This window comes from Phyllostomus hastatus, unplaced genomic scaffold, assembly GCF_019186645.2.
Source record: "Phyllostomus hastatus isolate PE091 unplaced genomic scaffold, TTU_PhHast_1.1 phas_scaffold_501, whole genome shotgun sequence".
Classification (NCBI taxonomy): Eukaryota; Metazoa; Chordata; class Mammalia; order Chiroptera; family Phyllostomidae; genus Phyllostomus; species Phyllostomus hastatus.
Genome location: NW_025334033.1, coordinates 69470503 through 69488221, shown reverse-complemented (window position 1 = coordinate 69488221; position 17719 = coordinate 69470503). Strand labels below are relative to the sequence as shown.

At 64.9% G+C, this 17719-nt stretch overlaps 1 protein-coding gene across 6 annotated transcripts in view; it reads right to left on the bottom strand.

The window, feature by feature from the left end:
• WDR25 (WD repeat domain 25) overlaps positions 1 to 17719 on the bottom strand; it is a 120479-nt gene that overhangs the window by 20584 nt on the left and 82176 nt on the right. For all 6 annotated transcript variants that reach the window (XM_045822446.1, XM_045822443.1, XM_045822444.1 and 3 more), the window contains exon 4: positions 12075 to 12205. In XM_045822446.1, coding sequence (XP_045678402.1) covers positions 12075 to 12205 — 131 coding nt within the window. The remainder of the gene's footprint in view (positions 1 to 12074; positions 12206 to 17719) is intronic.

Below are 17719 nucleotides of genomic sequence, written 5' to 3'. Positions count from 1 at the left end.
TGAGAACAAGGTGGCAGGTAGCATTAACCGGACACCTACTGTGGGCCGTGCACCTTGCTAGGGGCTTCCCACGGGCCTCGGTCACTCCTCACGACCGTGGGGGTCAGGATTACCGGCACCTGGCACAGACGGGACGGCGAGGCTCGGCCGGGGGGGGGCGGGGGACACGGCAGCCCGGCCCCTCCCTCCCGCACAGCCAGAGGCAGGGAGCAGCTGCTCAGCTGGTGCCGGCTGAAGTCGGAACGAGTCCGCCCACACCCGCGGAGAAGCCGTCACGCGGAAGACCGTGAACGTTTAAGTCACAGACACAGAACTCGAGGGAAGGGAAGAAGGGCAGAGACAGTCAAGTCCACGCGTGTCCACACTGCTGATCCTCTCAGCTGAGAAACTGGCACTTCTCACGTTACAGCGGAGCCACCAGTAGAATCGGGCTCTAACAACGCAGCCACCCCCCGGGTGCCCAGCTCTGTGCTGTGCAGGGCATTTGCACACCTCTCCCCGGGGTCCTGACCCTCAAGAGGCAATGGGGCAGCACACAGAAGCTCAGGCCCGCTCTGGACAAGGTGCAGGCCCCTCTGCCTGGGCCTGTGGGGTCCCCCCAACACCGGGCCTGGCCCGGCAACGGTACCCAGGGCACCGAGGGGAGGGGTCCCTCTCTCTGATGAAGCACAGGGGCCAACAGATGCCACGTCACAGGGCACTGGCCGAGGGCAGGAGAGGGGGTGTGCCCTGTGCCCGGCATCTGACCACTGCCCCCCTCTACTTTCCACCCTCCGGAACCGGGGCAGATCTCGCCGTCCTGGCCACTGGGGGGTGCAGAAGAGACGGAGGTGAGCTGGCCCATCTCCCTGGCAGCCAGGCCCAGGGCAGGAGCAGAGAGGCGGGGCAGGGCCTCCTCCTGGGACCGCCCAGAGCCTCAGCAGGGCGGAGGGAAAGCGATGGACCACTGTCACCCCGGGCGCTCCCTAGGACCCCCGTGTAGGGAGCACCGCCCAGGCCAGCGGGAGCCGATGAGGATCTCTGGGCCACAGGAGCCCTGGGTCGTGTCAGCGAGACACTCCTGCGGTGCGGACTACCCCACGCGGGGAGCAGACCAGCCCCAGCCACCCCGTCCAGGCGCGCGGGAGCCAAGGGCAACCTGCTCGACCTCTCGCGCAGCCCCGGACGGGAGCGCACAGGTGTCGGGGTGTGAGGGGAGGACCATCCGAACGCTGCCACCGCGGTTTCGGGCTCGGCCGGTCATGAGGCGTTTCCCGCAGTTTCTTTGACCCCTGCAAACTGGAAGGTGCCGGACGAGGCGGGCGCTCGGCGCATGCTCAGTAGATAAGTGAGCGGGCGAACCAGAGCCGCCGAGCTTTTCCAGGATCGCGGAGAGCGCGCCGGGGTGGGTGGGGCTGGGGGCTGAGCCGCGTAAGCAGGGCCCGCGGAGGGCGAGGGCAGGCGCCGCCCACGAGGCCTCTGAGCACCGGAGACTCCGCACCTCGGCCCGCCCACCCGCCACCTTCCGCGGCCTCGCGCCAGACCTGCTGGCGAGCGCCAGGCCGCCCCTCTTCAGAGGAAGCAGAGGCCGTGGCTGCTGGCCCCCGGCCCGCGGACGCGGGGCACACCCCAGCCACGTGCTTCCGCCAGCGCAGCCGTTCGGACGGCACACACGCTGCCACAGCCCTAAAACCCTAGGGTGATGCTGCGGGCTCGTCGGGATTGGTGCGGTGCGCAGTCTGGAAACACTAACGGGCGCGTGGGCCCCGCCAGTCCTCAGCACCGGGCGGGTGAGAGCGTTGTGTTCGCAGCCCCTACTGGCTCCCATTCCAGTGGGGGGCGGGGCACCCAACCCAGTGCGGGGGGATGGGGCACCCAATCCAGTGGGGGGAGGGGCACCCCACCCAGTGGGGGGGAGGGGCACCCAACCAAGCGAGGGGCGATGGGGCACCCAACCCAGTGGGGGGGAGGGACACCCAACCCAGTGGGGGGAGGGGCACCCAATCCAGTGGGGGTAGGGGACACCCACGCGGTGAGGCCCTGGGAGAAGTCCCTGGAGAGGAAACGTGGGTGGAAACTGCAGGGCAGGCAGCATCCGCCGGGAAGAGGGAAAACGCAAGGCCAGGAATGAATATGGTCAAAGCCCACCCGGCCTCCTCCAGCCTCTCTCCCCGCGGACCACAGCTAAAACCCCGACAAAACAGAAGGCGCTTCCCCGGAACTCTCAGAAGAGTAGACAGAAGCAGATTGACTGGGAAGGGAGGTCAAAACTTGGAGAAGTGACCAGCACAGAGGGGAGCTGCTATTTTATTTTGATTTTGTTTTCTTTTTCTCTTTTTCCTTATTTTCTCTAACAGCTCTGACCTGAGAGCAGCCCCCCCACACCCCCCATGGAGCTGTGGCGGCAACTTCAAAATACATAAAGCAAAAAGTGATAGAACCGAACGGAGAAATACACACACAACTCCACAGCCACAGACGGAGACTTCGGCACTCCTCTGCCCGTCACTGGAAGAACAAGGAGACAAAAAAATGGGCAGGACTCGGAGGGGCAGCCTGGACGGCACCGTCAGCCAGCTGGGCCGGACTGCCGCCGGCGGAGCGCCCCGCCCCCACGACAGCAGAGTACATGCTCCTCCCAAGAGCGCAGGGGGACACTGGGTCAGCCAGCCATCAGCTGGGCCCCAGAACTGGCCCGAATACACTTTAGAAGGTTGACATCCTACAGAGTGTGCTTGCTGACCGCGACAGAACTCAACTAGAAATCAGTTAACAGGAAGCTATCTGGAAAATCCTTACACGTTCAGAAACTAAACAACACACTTCTGAATAACCCAGAGATCAACAAGAAGTGGAAATAAACTTAGGAAATATTTTCCGGTTGAATGAAAACCTAAACACATCGTATCAAAATTTGTGGGACGTGGGCTTAGATGAAAACGTAATGAATTAAAATGCTGACATTAAAAGGAGATTTCAAATCAACGATATAACTTGCCACCTTAAGAAATTAGGAAAGGAAGAACAAATTAAAGCCAAAGCAAGCAAAAAGAAATAAAAACAATAAATAAAAATGAACGAAACTGAAAACAGAGAAACGACGGAGAACAGCCGACGTTTCGTCGACGTGACCAACCAGAGGGGTGAACCTCTCGCCGCACTGAGAAAAGACAAAGACGACACAAGCGTCAGCATCACTGGGAGCAGAGAGAACCTGCAGGCGTCAGAAGGACCGCATGGAGCACCATGAACAGGTTCGTGCGTCTCGATGCCATAACTGGGACGGAACGACCCAGCTCCCTCGGGCGGGCCAGCCCCGGAGCTCGTCCGTGAGGAGGCGGACAGCCCGCGGCGGCCTGACTCGGGCCACTCCACACCCGCGGTGCCGGGGTCAGCACAGAGGCCGACGGCTAGCGTTGCTGAACACGCAGAGGCTGGACCCTCAGACCCACTGGTGGCATGTGGGGGGCACAGCCGGGCGGGGCCTCAAACTGCTGCCCACCAGATGCTGCCCACCAAACACTGCCCACCGAGCTCAGCCCACCGAGCACTGCCCACCGAGCCACCGTGTGGTGCAGCGGCTCCCTGCCTAGGCCCGGCCTGACAGCAGTGAAGACACGTCCACACAAAGCCCTGCAGGTTGCAGCGGCGGGAGCTAAAGCAGCCAAAAAGTTAGACTGTTTCTTTTCTTGAGATTTTACTTAGTTTTAGAGGGAGGGGACGGGAAGAAGAAGAGAAACACTGATGTGAGAGGGAGACATCAATGGGCTGCGACTCGTACGCGCCCCGACCGGGCACTGGACCCGCAACCCAGGCACGCGCCCCGACCGGGGACCCAGCAGGTGACCTGCTGCTCCGTGGGACCCGCCCAGCCCAGCCCAGCCCAGCAAGCTGCACCAGTCAGGGCCCAGCAGCCCGGACTGAGACACCGATGTCCGCCGACAGGCGAGCACATCAGCACGGTGCAGTCGGCACAGGTGAGGGAGGGCTATCCGGGCACACACAGGCCGATGTGCTGACACGGGCCGCGCCCTGGACGGGCCCCAAGGACACAGTGCTCCGAGCGGGGGGGCCACTGCCAGAGACCGCACCAGGCGAGGTCTCACGGCCACGAGATGTCCGGAACCAGAGCCCGCCCGGGTGTGACGGCCGTGAGGCGTCCGGAACAGGCAAACGGATGGAGATGGAGAGGGGGCGAGGGCTGCCTGGGGCCGGCGCAGTGGGAAGGGCTGGGTGGCCTCCACGGGCACGAGGCTCCTTTGCAAGGCAATGGAAGTGTCCTGAGTGGGCTGTGACGACGGCCGCACAACCAGCCCTCGAGGACCCGCGGCCTGCGCGCGTCACCTCTGCACGAAGCCGTCCCCAAAGACACCTGCGCGGGCGCCTGGAGGGTGTCAGGACGGAAGCTAACTAGGGGCCAAGCCCAGGATCTCTCCAACACTCTTGGCTGCAGCAAAGTGAGGTGAGTTTCAAGGCACAAATCTAAGTCAATTTCGGTAAGAATACTAAATTTTTTCCGGATCTCAAGGAGTGGTTTCAGTGTAACGGCCCATTTTCAAGGCAAACGCATGGTAAAGGAGTCAGTTTGGCATCGCACGGATTCTGCATTTGTGTGGCCGCTGCCGGCCGGCGTCTGCGCCGCAGCCTTGGGCACGCCCCGCCGCACCTCGGAGCGACCGAGGCCACCGAGGGAGCGCCGCGATCAGACCCGGGGCCTGGCCCGAGCCCCACGGGTCTCCCTCCGCCGTCCGCACCAAGCGGGGCTCCCCAGCCAGCTTCACACGGGGGCTGCCTGCCAGCTCCCGGGAAGGGCTGTGGGGGGCGCTGAAGAGGGTGGCTGGGCTGGGCTGGGCGGAGGGTCTCAGGTTCTAGAGACGAAGAACCACCCCCGCAGCTCTGCCCAAGACTTTGGACAGCCCAGGAGACACACAGGGACCCCCAGCGGCCTGTGAGGGCGGCCGCAGGCTGCGGACGCACCAGAGAACAGAGACATGCACACGCTCCCCGCGGGGCTCCCGCCCCCCGTTACAGACCGCGAGCTCCCGGAGGCCGGGGCAGCCCAACTGGGCTCTGTTGCCCCGTGTCCTGGGACACCGCCTGGCACCCGGGGCGGCTCAGAAAGCGTCTGTGACATCAATACATGCAAAGTGTCCTCTTCCTGTGATCGGGAGAGGGAGAACTTGGAAAAAGACCTGGGTTCACCTCCAAGCCCCACAGCGCTGACAGCTGGGCCTCTGGGAACTGGTTCCTCACTGTGGGTGCAGAGAGGCCCTCACCCAGGTGCCGGGTCATTAGCTTGGGCGGGCCGGGGCTGCAGGGCCTGTGCCTGCCCCGGGTCTGGGTCCCAGACAGGAGGCGCTGGGCTGCGCGCCGCAGGGCTGAGTGAGGCCCTGCAGGCCAGGGCCGCCCCCGTGCGGGCCTCCCCAGGGACAAAACGCAGCTCTCACCGCCGAACCCTCCTCACACCCAAGACCAAAGCCGCACCCACCGCTGGAGGGCTGCAAGGGTGTGGGAGTCACGCCGCCTGGTTCAAGGTCTCACCCCACTACCAACCGGCCGTGTGCCGGGTGCCGGAACCCCCCTGGACCTCAGCACGCCGTCAGCGGAGCGGGGGTGACGGAAGGGCCTGGCGCACCTGCCGGCGCCGCCCTGCAGCGCGTGAGCTGCGTGTGAACACTCACAGCCCCGCAGGGACTCCAGAGCGCCCCGCCCCGGGGCCGTGGGAAAAGCGAGCCCCGGGAGCCCAGGGAAGAGGAGGGACCGACTGCCCAGGGCCGCAGGGCTCTGCACCAGGCCCGCGGGCGCCCTCCCCCATCTCTCCGCCTCCCCTGGTCTCCGGCTCTCATCTGCACACGAAGTTCAGTGTACAGCAAAACTGAGAACTGCAGGAAGTACAAGGAGTCCAAATAAAAAGGGTTTTTAATATCACGCCGATGAAAGAGACAAATGGGAAGTAATCAAAACCTCATTAGGGCGAGTCAGCAACCTGCCTGCGACGCCGCGGAAACGGATGGCACCGCGGGCCGGGAGCGAAGGCCGTGAGTCCCCCCGACAGCCGGCCGGCACCTCGGGAACGCCAGCCTCGGGGGCCTCCCCCGCGCGGGCGGGCGCCTACCGAGGGGTCTCACCGAAGCGCCCTCCCCGGGACCCGAGGGCGGTGGCTGGCAGCTCCGGCCCTGCAGTAGCATCGCCTGGGAGGTGTCAGAAACTCTGGGGCCTGCGCCGCCTGCAGCCGCGGGTCCGACACCCCTGGGTGCTTCTGACCCCGGTCACAGCCCCCTCGGCTCTGCGAGCCCACATCACCGCCACTCAGGGGAGGCGGCCCCCAGCAGGGGCGCGGGGTGGCACACGAGTATGGGGGAGCGGCAAAAAAAAAGGAATTCATAAAAAACTGTGTTCATCCCCACACGTCTGAACCTCAGTCACCTTCCAAGTCTTCTCCAGTGGGCGCCGTGCGCCTATGGAGACGTTTTTCTTACTGCTCACAACAGTTTTTGAGCTCGTCAATTCTGATGCCTTTTGGTGCTTGTGGGTGCTTGGGATGGGGGGGTGGGAGGGGAAGGATCCTGCCATTTTCAGTCAAAAACTGCTGACCACTCAGCGTGGCATGGAGAGGTGCGCTGGTAACTCGCTCAGCCGGAAATGGGCAAACGCGATGAAAGAGTCTTCAGAAAAAAACTCACTGAAGCCGAACCCAGCCTCTCACAGCAACGCCAGCTGGTGCACTGATACCAGTGGGTTCCCTAACCACCCACCTGGCGGGGAAAGCCTGTACTGTAAGGGGCCTGCCCTCCAGAAGATAATTCCGGCTGTCGGGGGCCCCCTCGTAAGTGGTGACTTGTTCTGCTTCACCTGGGCGCGTCCACTGCTCGGAATCTTAGAAGTCGCTTCTGACTGGGGCTGGCAGCCATTCCCGCAGCAGCCCCGCCCCCACCGTAGGCCCAGGGGGTGCAGCAGCAAAGGAGGCGCGTCCCTGGCCTCGGGGCCTTTGCGCCCTGCTGGGAAACCACCTCGGGGGTGTGACAACTCGGAGCTGGAGGAGGGCACCCAGCCAGCGGCCTCCCCACCTCCACCTGCACCTCAGGGTGCACACCTGGGGGGCCCACCCCAGCACATGATCCAAGAGGAGGTTGAGAAGGACACCAACTCAAGACCTGGGAGCAGAGATGGAAAGGAAGGAGGAAGGGAGGGAGGGAGGGAGGGAGGGGAAGAGGTTGAAGAGGCAGGAAGTGTTGAGGATTCCTGTCACACCAGCTCGGGGCCGGAAGGCAGCTGGCCTGTCGGAGCGGAGTCCATCCTGAGACTTCATCCCGGAGCCGAGGGGCCGAGTTCCGGGGGTCGCCGGGGCCGTGTGCACCCGCCACTCTCTCCCCGGGAGCGAGGGGAGCCGAGCACAGGAGGACCCGGGCCAGCCGCCCCCGGGAGGGAGCAGGGACGGGCGGAGGCGGAGCTCACAGCCCAGGGCCACGTGCTGGCCCAGGGCCGCTCCGACCCCCAGGGCTCAGTCCGCTCAGCCGCAGGGCGTTTGCCGAGGCTGGGGCTCCCCGACTCAGCCTTGCAAAAGGGGCAGTTTTTAAGTCTGTGTCGTTTCTCTACAGATTTGACCCATTTCCTGCCCGACTCCTCGGTCGACCGCCTCACAGTGAATGTTAAAGCAACCGCCTCCGGCGTTTCCCGCAGTGCGGGGGCCCTGGGAGCTGGCTCGCCCCCGCCACACTGCACAACGGCCCCTGTGTCGAGTGGCAGCAGGGGACCGTGAGCCCCGGTCTCCTCCTGGAGCCCCGGCCGGCAGCACCACAGGCCGGGGGGCTGCTGGAGAGAACCCCCGCGGCGGCACGGAGGTCAGGCACGGACACCGGGGTGCCGGCGCACACGCGTGTTCAAGGGAGAAGGTCAGGAGCTCGGGCGGGGGCTGCGCTGAGCCGGCGTCTGCTGGAGGTGGGGTCGGGCTCCGTGGGGACGAGGGGCGAGAGGGGCAGAGAAGGGCCCAGAAGAGAAGAGGGGGGTCAAGCCACCCACAGCTGGAGCAACATGGGCTACCCAGAGAGGCCGGACCCCCAGCCAGCGTCCCCTGGCTGAGCGTGAGGGGTCCTGAGATGGCAGGGCTGGGAAGCAGCTTGGAAGTCAGACACTCCGGCCATGCCCCAGCCTCGGCTCTCGGAGCCCCTGGCCGCGCACCCCAGGTCCGGGCGTGTGCCCAGAGAACGTCTCCTCCGGAGACCTGCCGTCCGGTCAGCGGTCTGAGGCGTCTCCCTCTCGCCACGGGAGACACCCGTCCCTGCCCTCGCTCCCACACGCCCTCGCTCGGTGAGACCCAGGTGTGCCTGTGGGTGCTCCCGAGTCACAGTCTCTTTCCTTGAGCTCGTGTCCCGGGCTCCATCGCTGGGTCAAAGCAAGAGGCAGCACCCGGAAGGCGTCCTGGGTGGGCACGCAGTTCACCCCGACGACCACCAGGGCGATGGTGTCACAGCCAGGTCTACCCAGGCCGGAAATGTTTCCGGCTTCGCAGGCCACGTGGTCTCCGTGGCTGGACTCGGTTCTGTCACTGGAGTGTGAACGCAGCCACGGCGATATATAAATGAGTGTGTGTGTGTGTGTGTGTGTGTGTGTGTGTGTTCCAATAAAGCTTTATTTATAAAAACAGGCGGTTGGCCAGATTTAGCCCCAGGCCGCCGTTTGCCGACCCCCCCTGCCCTCTGTCCTCACATCTGTCACTTTTAAATGGTGAAAAGGGAGGGAAGGGTATCCTAAATGTCCAACCCAGGGACACTGTTTACCAGCTGGGCCATTTGGGGCCGACTCATTCGATCCGCAGTGTCCGAGCGCCCACCTACACCAGACGCCGGGCCGAGTGCCGGGGGCGAGGCAGAGGGCGGGCCGGCCACGCACGCCGCACTGAGGGGACAACCCGAAACTCCTGGAGGAGTCTGCGGTAACCGGGAAAACCTTTACAGTGCTCCAAGAAAGCAAAATACAACATTATGAATAAAAATAGGAGCAAAGAACGTTTTTTCAAAAAAACCCGCTCGCGAGGGGCGAGAAGGAGGAACGGCAGCTGGCGCGAGTCACTGAGTCTGCCTCTGGCCGGCCCCACCAGCCCTTCCCCCACGACCCTCTCTGTCTCTTTTTTAAAAAATACCATCATCGCGCATCACTTTCACAACAAAACAGGCCTTTTTGTTGTAGTTAAGAGGGGAGGCGTGTCTTAGCTTTGAGCTGAGGTCTGTGACTCTGCTGCTTCCACCTGAGGTTGGTTTCCAGCCGACCGAAAAAGCCAAGAGTGTGGCCCGCCAGCTGTTCCCGCACTGGCCTGGGAGGCGCGGCGTTCAGCACCTGGGACAGCGCCCAGCAGGCCCCGCCCGGGGGCGGGGGCGGGGAGCCCCAGGGCAGGGAGCCAGTGCCGGCCCTCTCTCCCTCTGCGGTCCTGCTCCGTCCACCTGGGCGCTCACTGCACCTGCCAGCGGAAACAAGGGAGGCCAGAAGGGGCTGTCCCCTCGGTCTGACTGATGCAAATGGCCCCAGGCCCTGTGACCCCGCGGGGGGCGGGGGTGGGGCGGAGTCCGATTGCTGGTTCCAAGGCCGTGAGAACCGTCTAGCACAGATCCCTCCACCCACATCATCAGCTGGGAAGACACTCACATCGCACCTGCCTGGCACAGCGACGCCTGCCCCAGGCTGTGTCCCCTGCGCCCCACACCCGTGCGTCTGCAGGGGCCGTCGCCGGCGTCAACCCAGGAGAACATCTGGTGGCTTTCTCGGTAATTCCTCACGTGTTTGGTCTTCGAGGCTAAGAAGCAGGAAGTGCCCCTTTAAGGGACAGGGCCCTCAGCAGGGGCTGCGGGGTCAGGCGGTCACTTGGCTAAGAGGTTCCACCTCACACAGCACTTTCCAGAGTTTCCGTCCATCATCATGTATTCCTATCCCAGTATAAGTGTTCTGGTGCTTCCCTAAAATTCCACGGTGTCCACTTCTTGATGGGCAACTTCTCTCTCTTTCCCAAATACTTTTGTACAGGATTTTGTTGTAAAAAAAAAAAGTTTTTTTTCAAAGAAACTGTTCCTTTTCTGTCAACCTTATTTCCATTCCATTTAGGAGCCCGCTTGGTGGGGGCCGCCACCCGCTGAGTGGCCTGTGGGCAGTGGGGCTGCAGGGGCAGGCGGAGCCCCGCCCCCTCCGCCTCTGGCTACACGGCAGGGAGCTGTGGACCAGGCCCAGAGGCTCCTGCGTGACTTCTGTTTAGAGCAGTTTGAGCTCCAGCTCTCCCACTGGTGCAGCACTGTCAGCAAGGTGTCCGCGGATAAAACATCCTTTTCCCTCGAAAGGAACCATCAGTTTCCAGTCTTTCCTCAGGGCACCTGCGGCCCCTGGCCCGTTGGGAGGTGACTTCCTGCAGAGGCCAGCTGGCAGTGCCACCCTGGCCCCGAGGGGCGCTGTCTTGTCTCCCCCCACTCTCCAGCCACTGGACCAGCCTCTGCTCAGGGCAGGCCTGCTGGGGGGCTGCCCGTGTGGGGGACAGCCCTCGGGCAGAACCTCCTGTGCAGGTGCAGCAGGCCGCTGGAGCCCTTCAGGCTGGGACACTGAGCCCTGACTGGAGAACACCCCCTGACATTCTGTACCCTCTTCTTTCAAAGTCAAGTTCAGCCCGAGTTTTAGCGAGAGCCACCCTGCGGAACCTGAACGGCTGGGTGCCCCCTTCAAACCAGGGCGGCGCCTCTCCGAGCTCGAAAACAAGCCCCCCCGAACCCCATCAAGCCCCGGAGCGGGTCAGGCTCTTCCGCATCACCCCTCGGCGACCCCCCTCAGCCCCATCCCAGCACCCCCTCCTCACTCCGAGGGCTCCCCCTGCCAATCCAAACCCAGGCACATGGCACGGACGGCCTCCCACAAGGGCCTGCCCTCACGTCACACGGCCGCCCCCGTACTGCACTCTCGGTGGCACCGCCGCCTTCCCCCCCGTCCGCTCAGCCAGCCAGCCTGTTCCAGAAGCTGAGGCCGGCAGCACACAAAACAGACAAGAACCCCTGCCCTGGGGGATCCTACGTTCAAGTGGAGGGAGACATAGGTGGTCTTTGGCGGCATGGTGGCCAGGGGTGTCCTCCCTGCAGACAGAGGTGGCCTCTGAGCAGAACCCTGTGCGGTGGGTGGGGCCCGAGACGCTGGTGAAACAACCGGAGGAAAACATCCCAGGCCGGAGCGGCAAGTGCAAAGGTCCTGGGGTGGGACGTGCTGGGGTGCTCTCGGAAGGGCAGGAGGCCCTGGGGCCGGAGGGGAGGGGCCTTGGAAGAAAGATCGCAGGGGTCGGGGGCCCTGCGGGGACACCGCTTCTACCCGGAGTGCATGGCCTTGGGGGCCCAGACTCCCTCTGCCGCTGGGAGTGGACCTTGGGGGCTCACAAAGCGGGGAAGAGACCCCAGACGGGAAACTGCTGCAGTCACACCAGCCGGGAGGCGAGAGCCCCTTCAGCCAGACCCAGGACAGGGTTTCCTGGGGGGCTGGGGCGGGGGGCGACGGGAAGAGCAGAGTCGGGGGGTTCTGGCGGCCCGGGCCTGACGGACAAGAAGGGCCGGTGACGGCGGCGGCAGCAGCAAGCCGCACGGAGGGCAGGGTGGGGCTCCCTCTTCTGTGCGACTGACGGGGAGCAGCCTTCAGGGCCCCAGAGGAGCACGGTCTCCTCCAAGAAGACTTGCTCCCGCCCCCCGAATGCCGGCCCCCCGCCCTCCCTCCCTCTGGCGTGCACTCACACTTGCACGCGCACACAGAGCACTTCTCGGCACCTGTTACCTGGATCCACACTTAGTCCGCTTGGGCAACCCAAGGGGGGCTCATTTCACAGCATCTGGAAGCATCCGCACACAGTAGGTGCTCAGTAAACATCGCTGCTAACACGCTGTACAGAATCGCACCTGCGATGCTTTACTAGTCTTAACAACTCAAAGTTATTTTCCGAAACAGCTAAGAAGTGGGCTGAGCACGGACTGCTGAGTGGTAGCCCTTCCACCTGAAGCGCCGTGGGCAGAGCGGCCGACCTGCCCAATGGTGCCGCCCGTCGCGGCCAGCTCCCCTCGCGCGGAAGGCCCCGCCGAGGATGGGCTTACCTTGCCGGCCCTGACGTCCCAGGCTTTGACCTCGGGGCCGAAGCCCCCGCACACAAAGAGGCTGTGGTCCTTCGGGTGGAACTTCACGGCGGTCACGCGGAAGTCACTTTGCCCGCTGAACGTCTGGGCTCCTGGACACAGGGAGAGCAGAGAGAAAAGACTCAGGTCACAACACAAACACCTTGAAGACGCAGCTGGCACGGAGTCACGGGCCAGCGCGGCCCGCCGGGGCCCCAGGAGGCCGATGGAGTCCTTCCGGAAACACCCAGCAGCAGCAGGGACTCCGGCCTCGCTGCCACCCCACCCTGACGCGCTGAACCCCCGCCCCCCGGGGCTAAAGGGGCGGCCGGGTCTGTGAAGGCCGCCCGCAAGGTGCTCCGAGACACCGACGTTTACCGACGCATCTGGACCACCCCAGACCCACTTTCAACGGAGAATCAGCCCCTGGGGAGATGGGGGGCATCTCCAAAGCCGCCCACGCCAGGGTCTTTGCCTGTGGGCCTAGGGGTCCGAGGAAAAGCGGGGTGTTCGAAGGGATTCCTTCCAGGGTCGGCCCCCGCAGCGTCACACCCTCACCTCGCCCACGAGGGTGTGGCACCGAGCCAGGCAGTGGGGGTGGCGGGACCCTCGGACACCAAGCACGTGGGAGCTGCCCTGGCCCTCACCCGCGATGCGCCCGTGGTGCAGGGCACGGGGCCTCACGGGGGGTCCAGGACTCGGGCCGGCCCTCACCCTCGGGTGTCCGTCCTGAAGCTGCCGTGGAGCCCGTGCGTGTGCCCTGCGGACGTCCCTGTGCTTCCCGCAGAGGTGCCCACGGGGGCTCCCTGGCCGACCAGGGCACCCTTCACGGCCGTGGGCCCCGGAACAGCCCCGCTGGGCTGAGGCCGCGGGCCAGTGGGGACGCCAGAACCCGGAGGCCGAGAACACAGGGGTCTCCCACCGCATCGCGTCCTCTCACGGGACCCGGGCAGCGCCTCCGCTCACCCCTCCCCCGCCGCAGAAGGCACTTCCTGAAGGCCACCCTGCTGAGAGTGCCCCCACCAACTAGTGACCTGTTCCACCCAACCCCTGGGCGTGGGCAGGAGAGCCACCGGGACAGGGCAGGAGAGCAACCAGCCGCACCGTCGAGGCCCCAGCAGCAGCCCTCACAGACCCCGCCGGCCCGGACCCGCGGTCCCCGGGCTGCCCGGCGGCACCGCCCGTCGGCGAGAGCCCCGCTCCCTCGCCGGCACAGGCAGAGCCGCACGGTGTGCCCCGTGCTGGTGCATGTGGGTGTCCACCGAACGCCGGGCACTCTGAAGGGGGAGACGAGGAGGAGATGGCCGTTATCCAAAAACACGCCGACATGCCGTGCGCTGAGAGTATCAGCAAACTTCTCCGAAATTCTCAGTACATTCTAATGTTGCATTTTTGGCGAGAGCGACGGGGTGGACTATGCTCCCATTTTTTTTTCCCCAGTGCAGGGGACTTCTCTGACTCGGTGACTTGAAAGCAGCCCAGTCGAGGCCGGTCTGGCCGCGGACGTCCGGCCGCGCCGCGGGGAGGGAGGTGCCTGCCCTGGGCAGCGGGGGAGGCGCCCCTGCCCCTCCCCAGGAGTGATGTGTGACCGTGCGGCGTGAAGAGCCCTCCCCCCCACACGGTGCCCGAGAACGGCTCCTGCCCCTCGGCCCCTCGGCCCCGGGGAGGGCCGTGTGCTCAGGTTCCTGACAGCCCCGCGCACGATACACCGACATCTTCGCGGGGGGCGGTTTACAGCCGACTAGAAGAACACGGCCCCCGGTTCGGGGTGCGGATGTCCGAGCCGTCACGGGCGACACAGGCACGTCGTGTCTGGCTTCGGAAGTCACAGAACGACGGAAACAACTAGAAACACCTGTTTCCGTAACGTCCTTTCCCCGGAGCAGGGCCGTGGGAAGCAGCCGCCCCTGCTCTTCGCTGCGGCCTCGCTGCGCCTGACGGACGACCGAGCGCCGACTCCTTCCCGCTGTCTTCCAGGGGCAGCCACTTCTCATCAGAGAAAATTCTGGGAACACTCGACCTTTTACAAGGGAAGACTCGGTGCCTCTTTAAGCTCCCCAAGCCCTTTAGCTGTTAGGTCCCGCGCTCACACCCGGGGCAGGAGGGCGCTCACGGCCACCCTGTGTCATCGCCACGCCGTCGAGAGCCGGCCGCGGTGCCCACAGTGGTGAAGGGGCCGCACGCCACAGCCCAGCCGCCCAACCCGAGTGCTCCGCCGGGTGGGGGGTCCAAACGCCACTTAAAACCAGAACGAGACCCCGAGGCCGCGACAAGGCGGACCCCGCCTGAAGCCTGTCTCTGAGTTACGAGTGCGCCACGCGGGGCCGGCCGGGGCCAGGGCCTGGAAGAGAGTCACCAACGTGAAGTGCCTTCCAGGGACACTGATGTTGTTGTTGTGATGATGATGCTCTCTGAAAACAGAGAATTATTCTAGAAGAAAGGCACCGGGGCGGCAAGCAGACTCGCGGCGGGCGGGGCGCCGTGTCCCCCTCCCCCACCCCGTGCCCGGGCCAGCAGAGACGCCACAGCCTCGAGGACACCACACGGAGCCCCCTGGGGACGGACCTACTCGGAAGCCCGGGGTTCCTCAACCTCATTCTTCTTTTCCTTTCCTGAAACCCATCCGGAACCCAAGGGGGTGGTCAGGAACCGCTGTGACGTGCCCGTGAGTAAGTGCCCGTCCCCCGGAGACTGCCGCAGGCGGCTGCCACCTGCGGTCCCCACGCGTCCATCGTGGACACGGGGCGGCACCGTGGAGCCTCCGGGACGGGTCTCTCCCCTGCGGCACGGGCCCCAGGATGCTGGCTCCGGCCCAGGGGCGGGGGTCCCCGCTGGGGGCTGAGGGCAGAACCCACCGCCACATCCCCTGGACGGAACAGGAGCTCACCGGCGCCCCTGCGGCCCCCCACCACCGAGCAGGCCCCGGGGGGCCGCGTCTTTTCTCCCGACGGAGACAACCGTGCCTACTGCCGACTCCTTGCTCGTCTGGGACGCACCGCCAACCCTTACGTCCAAAAGGAAAAAACACACTCTATCTGCCTGGGGAAAAACGTCTCCGTTTCTTGGACCGGAGCATGGAACATATGCTCACCGCAGAAACGGCGGCGAGTTCGCCGCGGCTCTTCAAAAAGTGCAGCGGCGCCGGCTTGCCAGCGGGTGGGCGGGGGGGGCGATGGGCGGAGAGGTGCAAGCTGAGTCGCCAAGAGAGGGCTGAACTTTTTGTTGTGAAAAAAAAAATACGTCTGATTATGTTCTTCGTCTTCACCCCCGGAAGAGACCGAGAGAGGATCTGGTGTTTAAGCACCAGCGCACCCCGGGGGAAGGCCAGCTGCAGTCTGCGTCTCTCCCTGCTCCCACCCCAGCACCCGGGCCGTGGCTCCTGCACACGCTCCTCACTGAGGAATGAGTACCAGGGCCCACAACTACGGGATTTTAGGGCCGTTTCACTGAGCTTCCAGAAGCCTCGCGGGAAAGACGAGGGGGACTCCCGCGTGGTCAGGAGCCCCGGACAGACACGGGCCGGAGTGTTCTCGGCGGCGGCAGGCGGGCGGCGGGGAGCTGGGAGCCCCACGGACAGGCCGCCCGCCCAGCGCCGTCCCTCCCGGTGAGGGGCCCCGGGCACGTGCCTGCACCGCGCGCCATGCACCCTCACCAACACCAGGTTGCAGGGGTATGGAGCATCCCCGGGCAGGGCCCCCAGCAGAGACGACAAAGGGAGCTGTCGCCGTCGGAAGAAGACGACTAACCCCAGAACGACTGGACATGTCCCTGGTCGCAGCAGCAGCAGCCGACGCCCAGGACACAAGCTCAGGCCAGCGGCAGCTGTGGGAGACCAGCGGCTTGGAGCTCTTCTTCTGCGTGAGGCTCTGAGGCCCCGTGCCGTGGGCTGGCCTTCGTGCTCTGCCGGACAGACACATGGGGAGGGGCGGGACACGCCTGCCAGAGGCCCCCCCTCCCGGGACAGGAACGTGGGCCCCACTGCCGGCGGAGGCCCCCCCCACCCGCCAGGTCAGTCTCTGCCCCGCACGCACCTTCCCACACCCGAGGCGCCTGCTGCTCACACCCTCCCCCAGCAGCGCCACTCGACGGCCACGGGTGGCTGCTGTGTGACCTCCAACCCTGAGACTGCCTCGCTTGTTTGCATGTGCGCCGTGGAAGATTCTGTCATTCCCTGTGTGCTGCTTGTAGGAAGTTGAGTTTCCGCACATGTGACCCACCAGCACAGACTCTATTGACCTTGTTCTAATGAAGCCGACCGTGTACGAGCTGTTTGGTTTGCCGCCGACGCTCCCGCCACCAGCACTGCTGTGCGAAGGTGCTGGCGACACCGGCCGGGCGACCCTCGGGCTGGCCCCTCTTCCCGTCTCGGGTGGAGGCAGACAGGTGCCCAGTGGGGACCAGCACACATGGCCGGGCTGACATGGCCCGCCCACCCTCGGCCTGCCTGGGGGGCCCTGCCAGCAGGCAGGGGTCCGCGTCCACGAGGGTCCTCCTCTCCCGCCCGCTGTCTGGCCGCCAGCCCGGCTCAGGTAGGAGCTGCGCGTGGTGCCCGTGCGCCTGCCGCCTCCGGGCCGCCTGGGGCCTGCACGTGTGCTGCCACGGCCGGCCGAGGTCACTGTGAAGGACCCGTCTCACGGCTCAGGCAGGGGAAGCTCGGAGAAGCCCACCCGCGTCCAGGGCCCGCGAGCCCCCACGCCGGGACGGAGGCTGCGCCTGCCGCCAGCACCCCGCTCTCGGGGGGGCCCCCCCCGCGCCTGCCTGCGAGCTGCCGGGGACCTCCCCCTCCCCCGAGCGCTCGGTGTGCCTGTGCACCCGGAGGCTCATGGCCACGTGCAGACGCGCCGACTGGGGGAGGGGTGCTGGCGGCTCGCGGGGACGGAGCCTCCGTCCCAGCCAGGCCGCCCGTGACTCACGCCGCCAAATCCAGCACCTTCACCCTCAAGCCCGGGGAAGCAGCCAGCCAGCTGCAAATGCAACCGTCCTGACTCGGACCGACGAGAAAAGATCGCTAACTCCACATCGAACTCTCCTCCACATCGAACTCTCTGGATCAGAATCGGGCCCCACCTGGGCACGTGGGGTGCGTCCTGGGAAGGGCCCGGGCGAGAGCCCCACGGGCCTGAAGGTTCCCTCTGGGTCGGCCGGCAGCCACCTCACGCCCGAGGGGCCCCACGTGCATCACCGGGAAACAGAGCTCACCTCAAGGGCCGCTGTGCGCACGAGGAGTGATGCGGGAAAGTCGGGCAGCTCCCCGACGGCGGACGAGCCTGACACGCAGCTGCGGCGGCAGCACGGAGCACAGAGCACGGAACACGGAGTAGTGACGGTCGCGTGATTTCTTTAGAGCGAGTTGAGCCACGGGTCTTTATTTTCTGAGCAAGACCGAATTTCCCAAAATTTCTTAAAAAATGTTTCTGCTAACCCTGGCCGGGTGGCTCCATTGGTCAGAGCGTCATCACGCACACTGAAAGGCTGGGGGTTCGGTCCCCAGGCCGGGTGCGTTCAGGAGGCAACCCATCCCATCTTTGTTTCTTTTTCCCTCCCTCCTTCCTTCTTTCTCGGAAATCAACGAGTATATCCTCAGGTGAGGATTTAAAAAAATAAAAACTTTTCAACTAGCAAAAAAG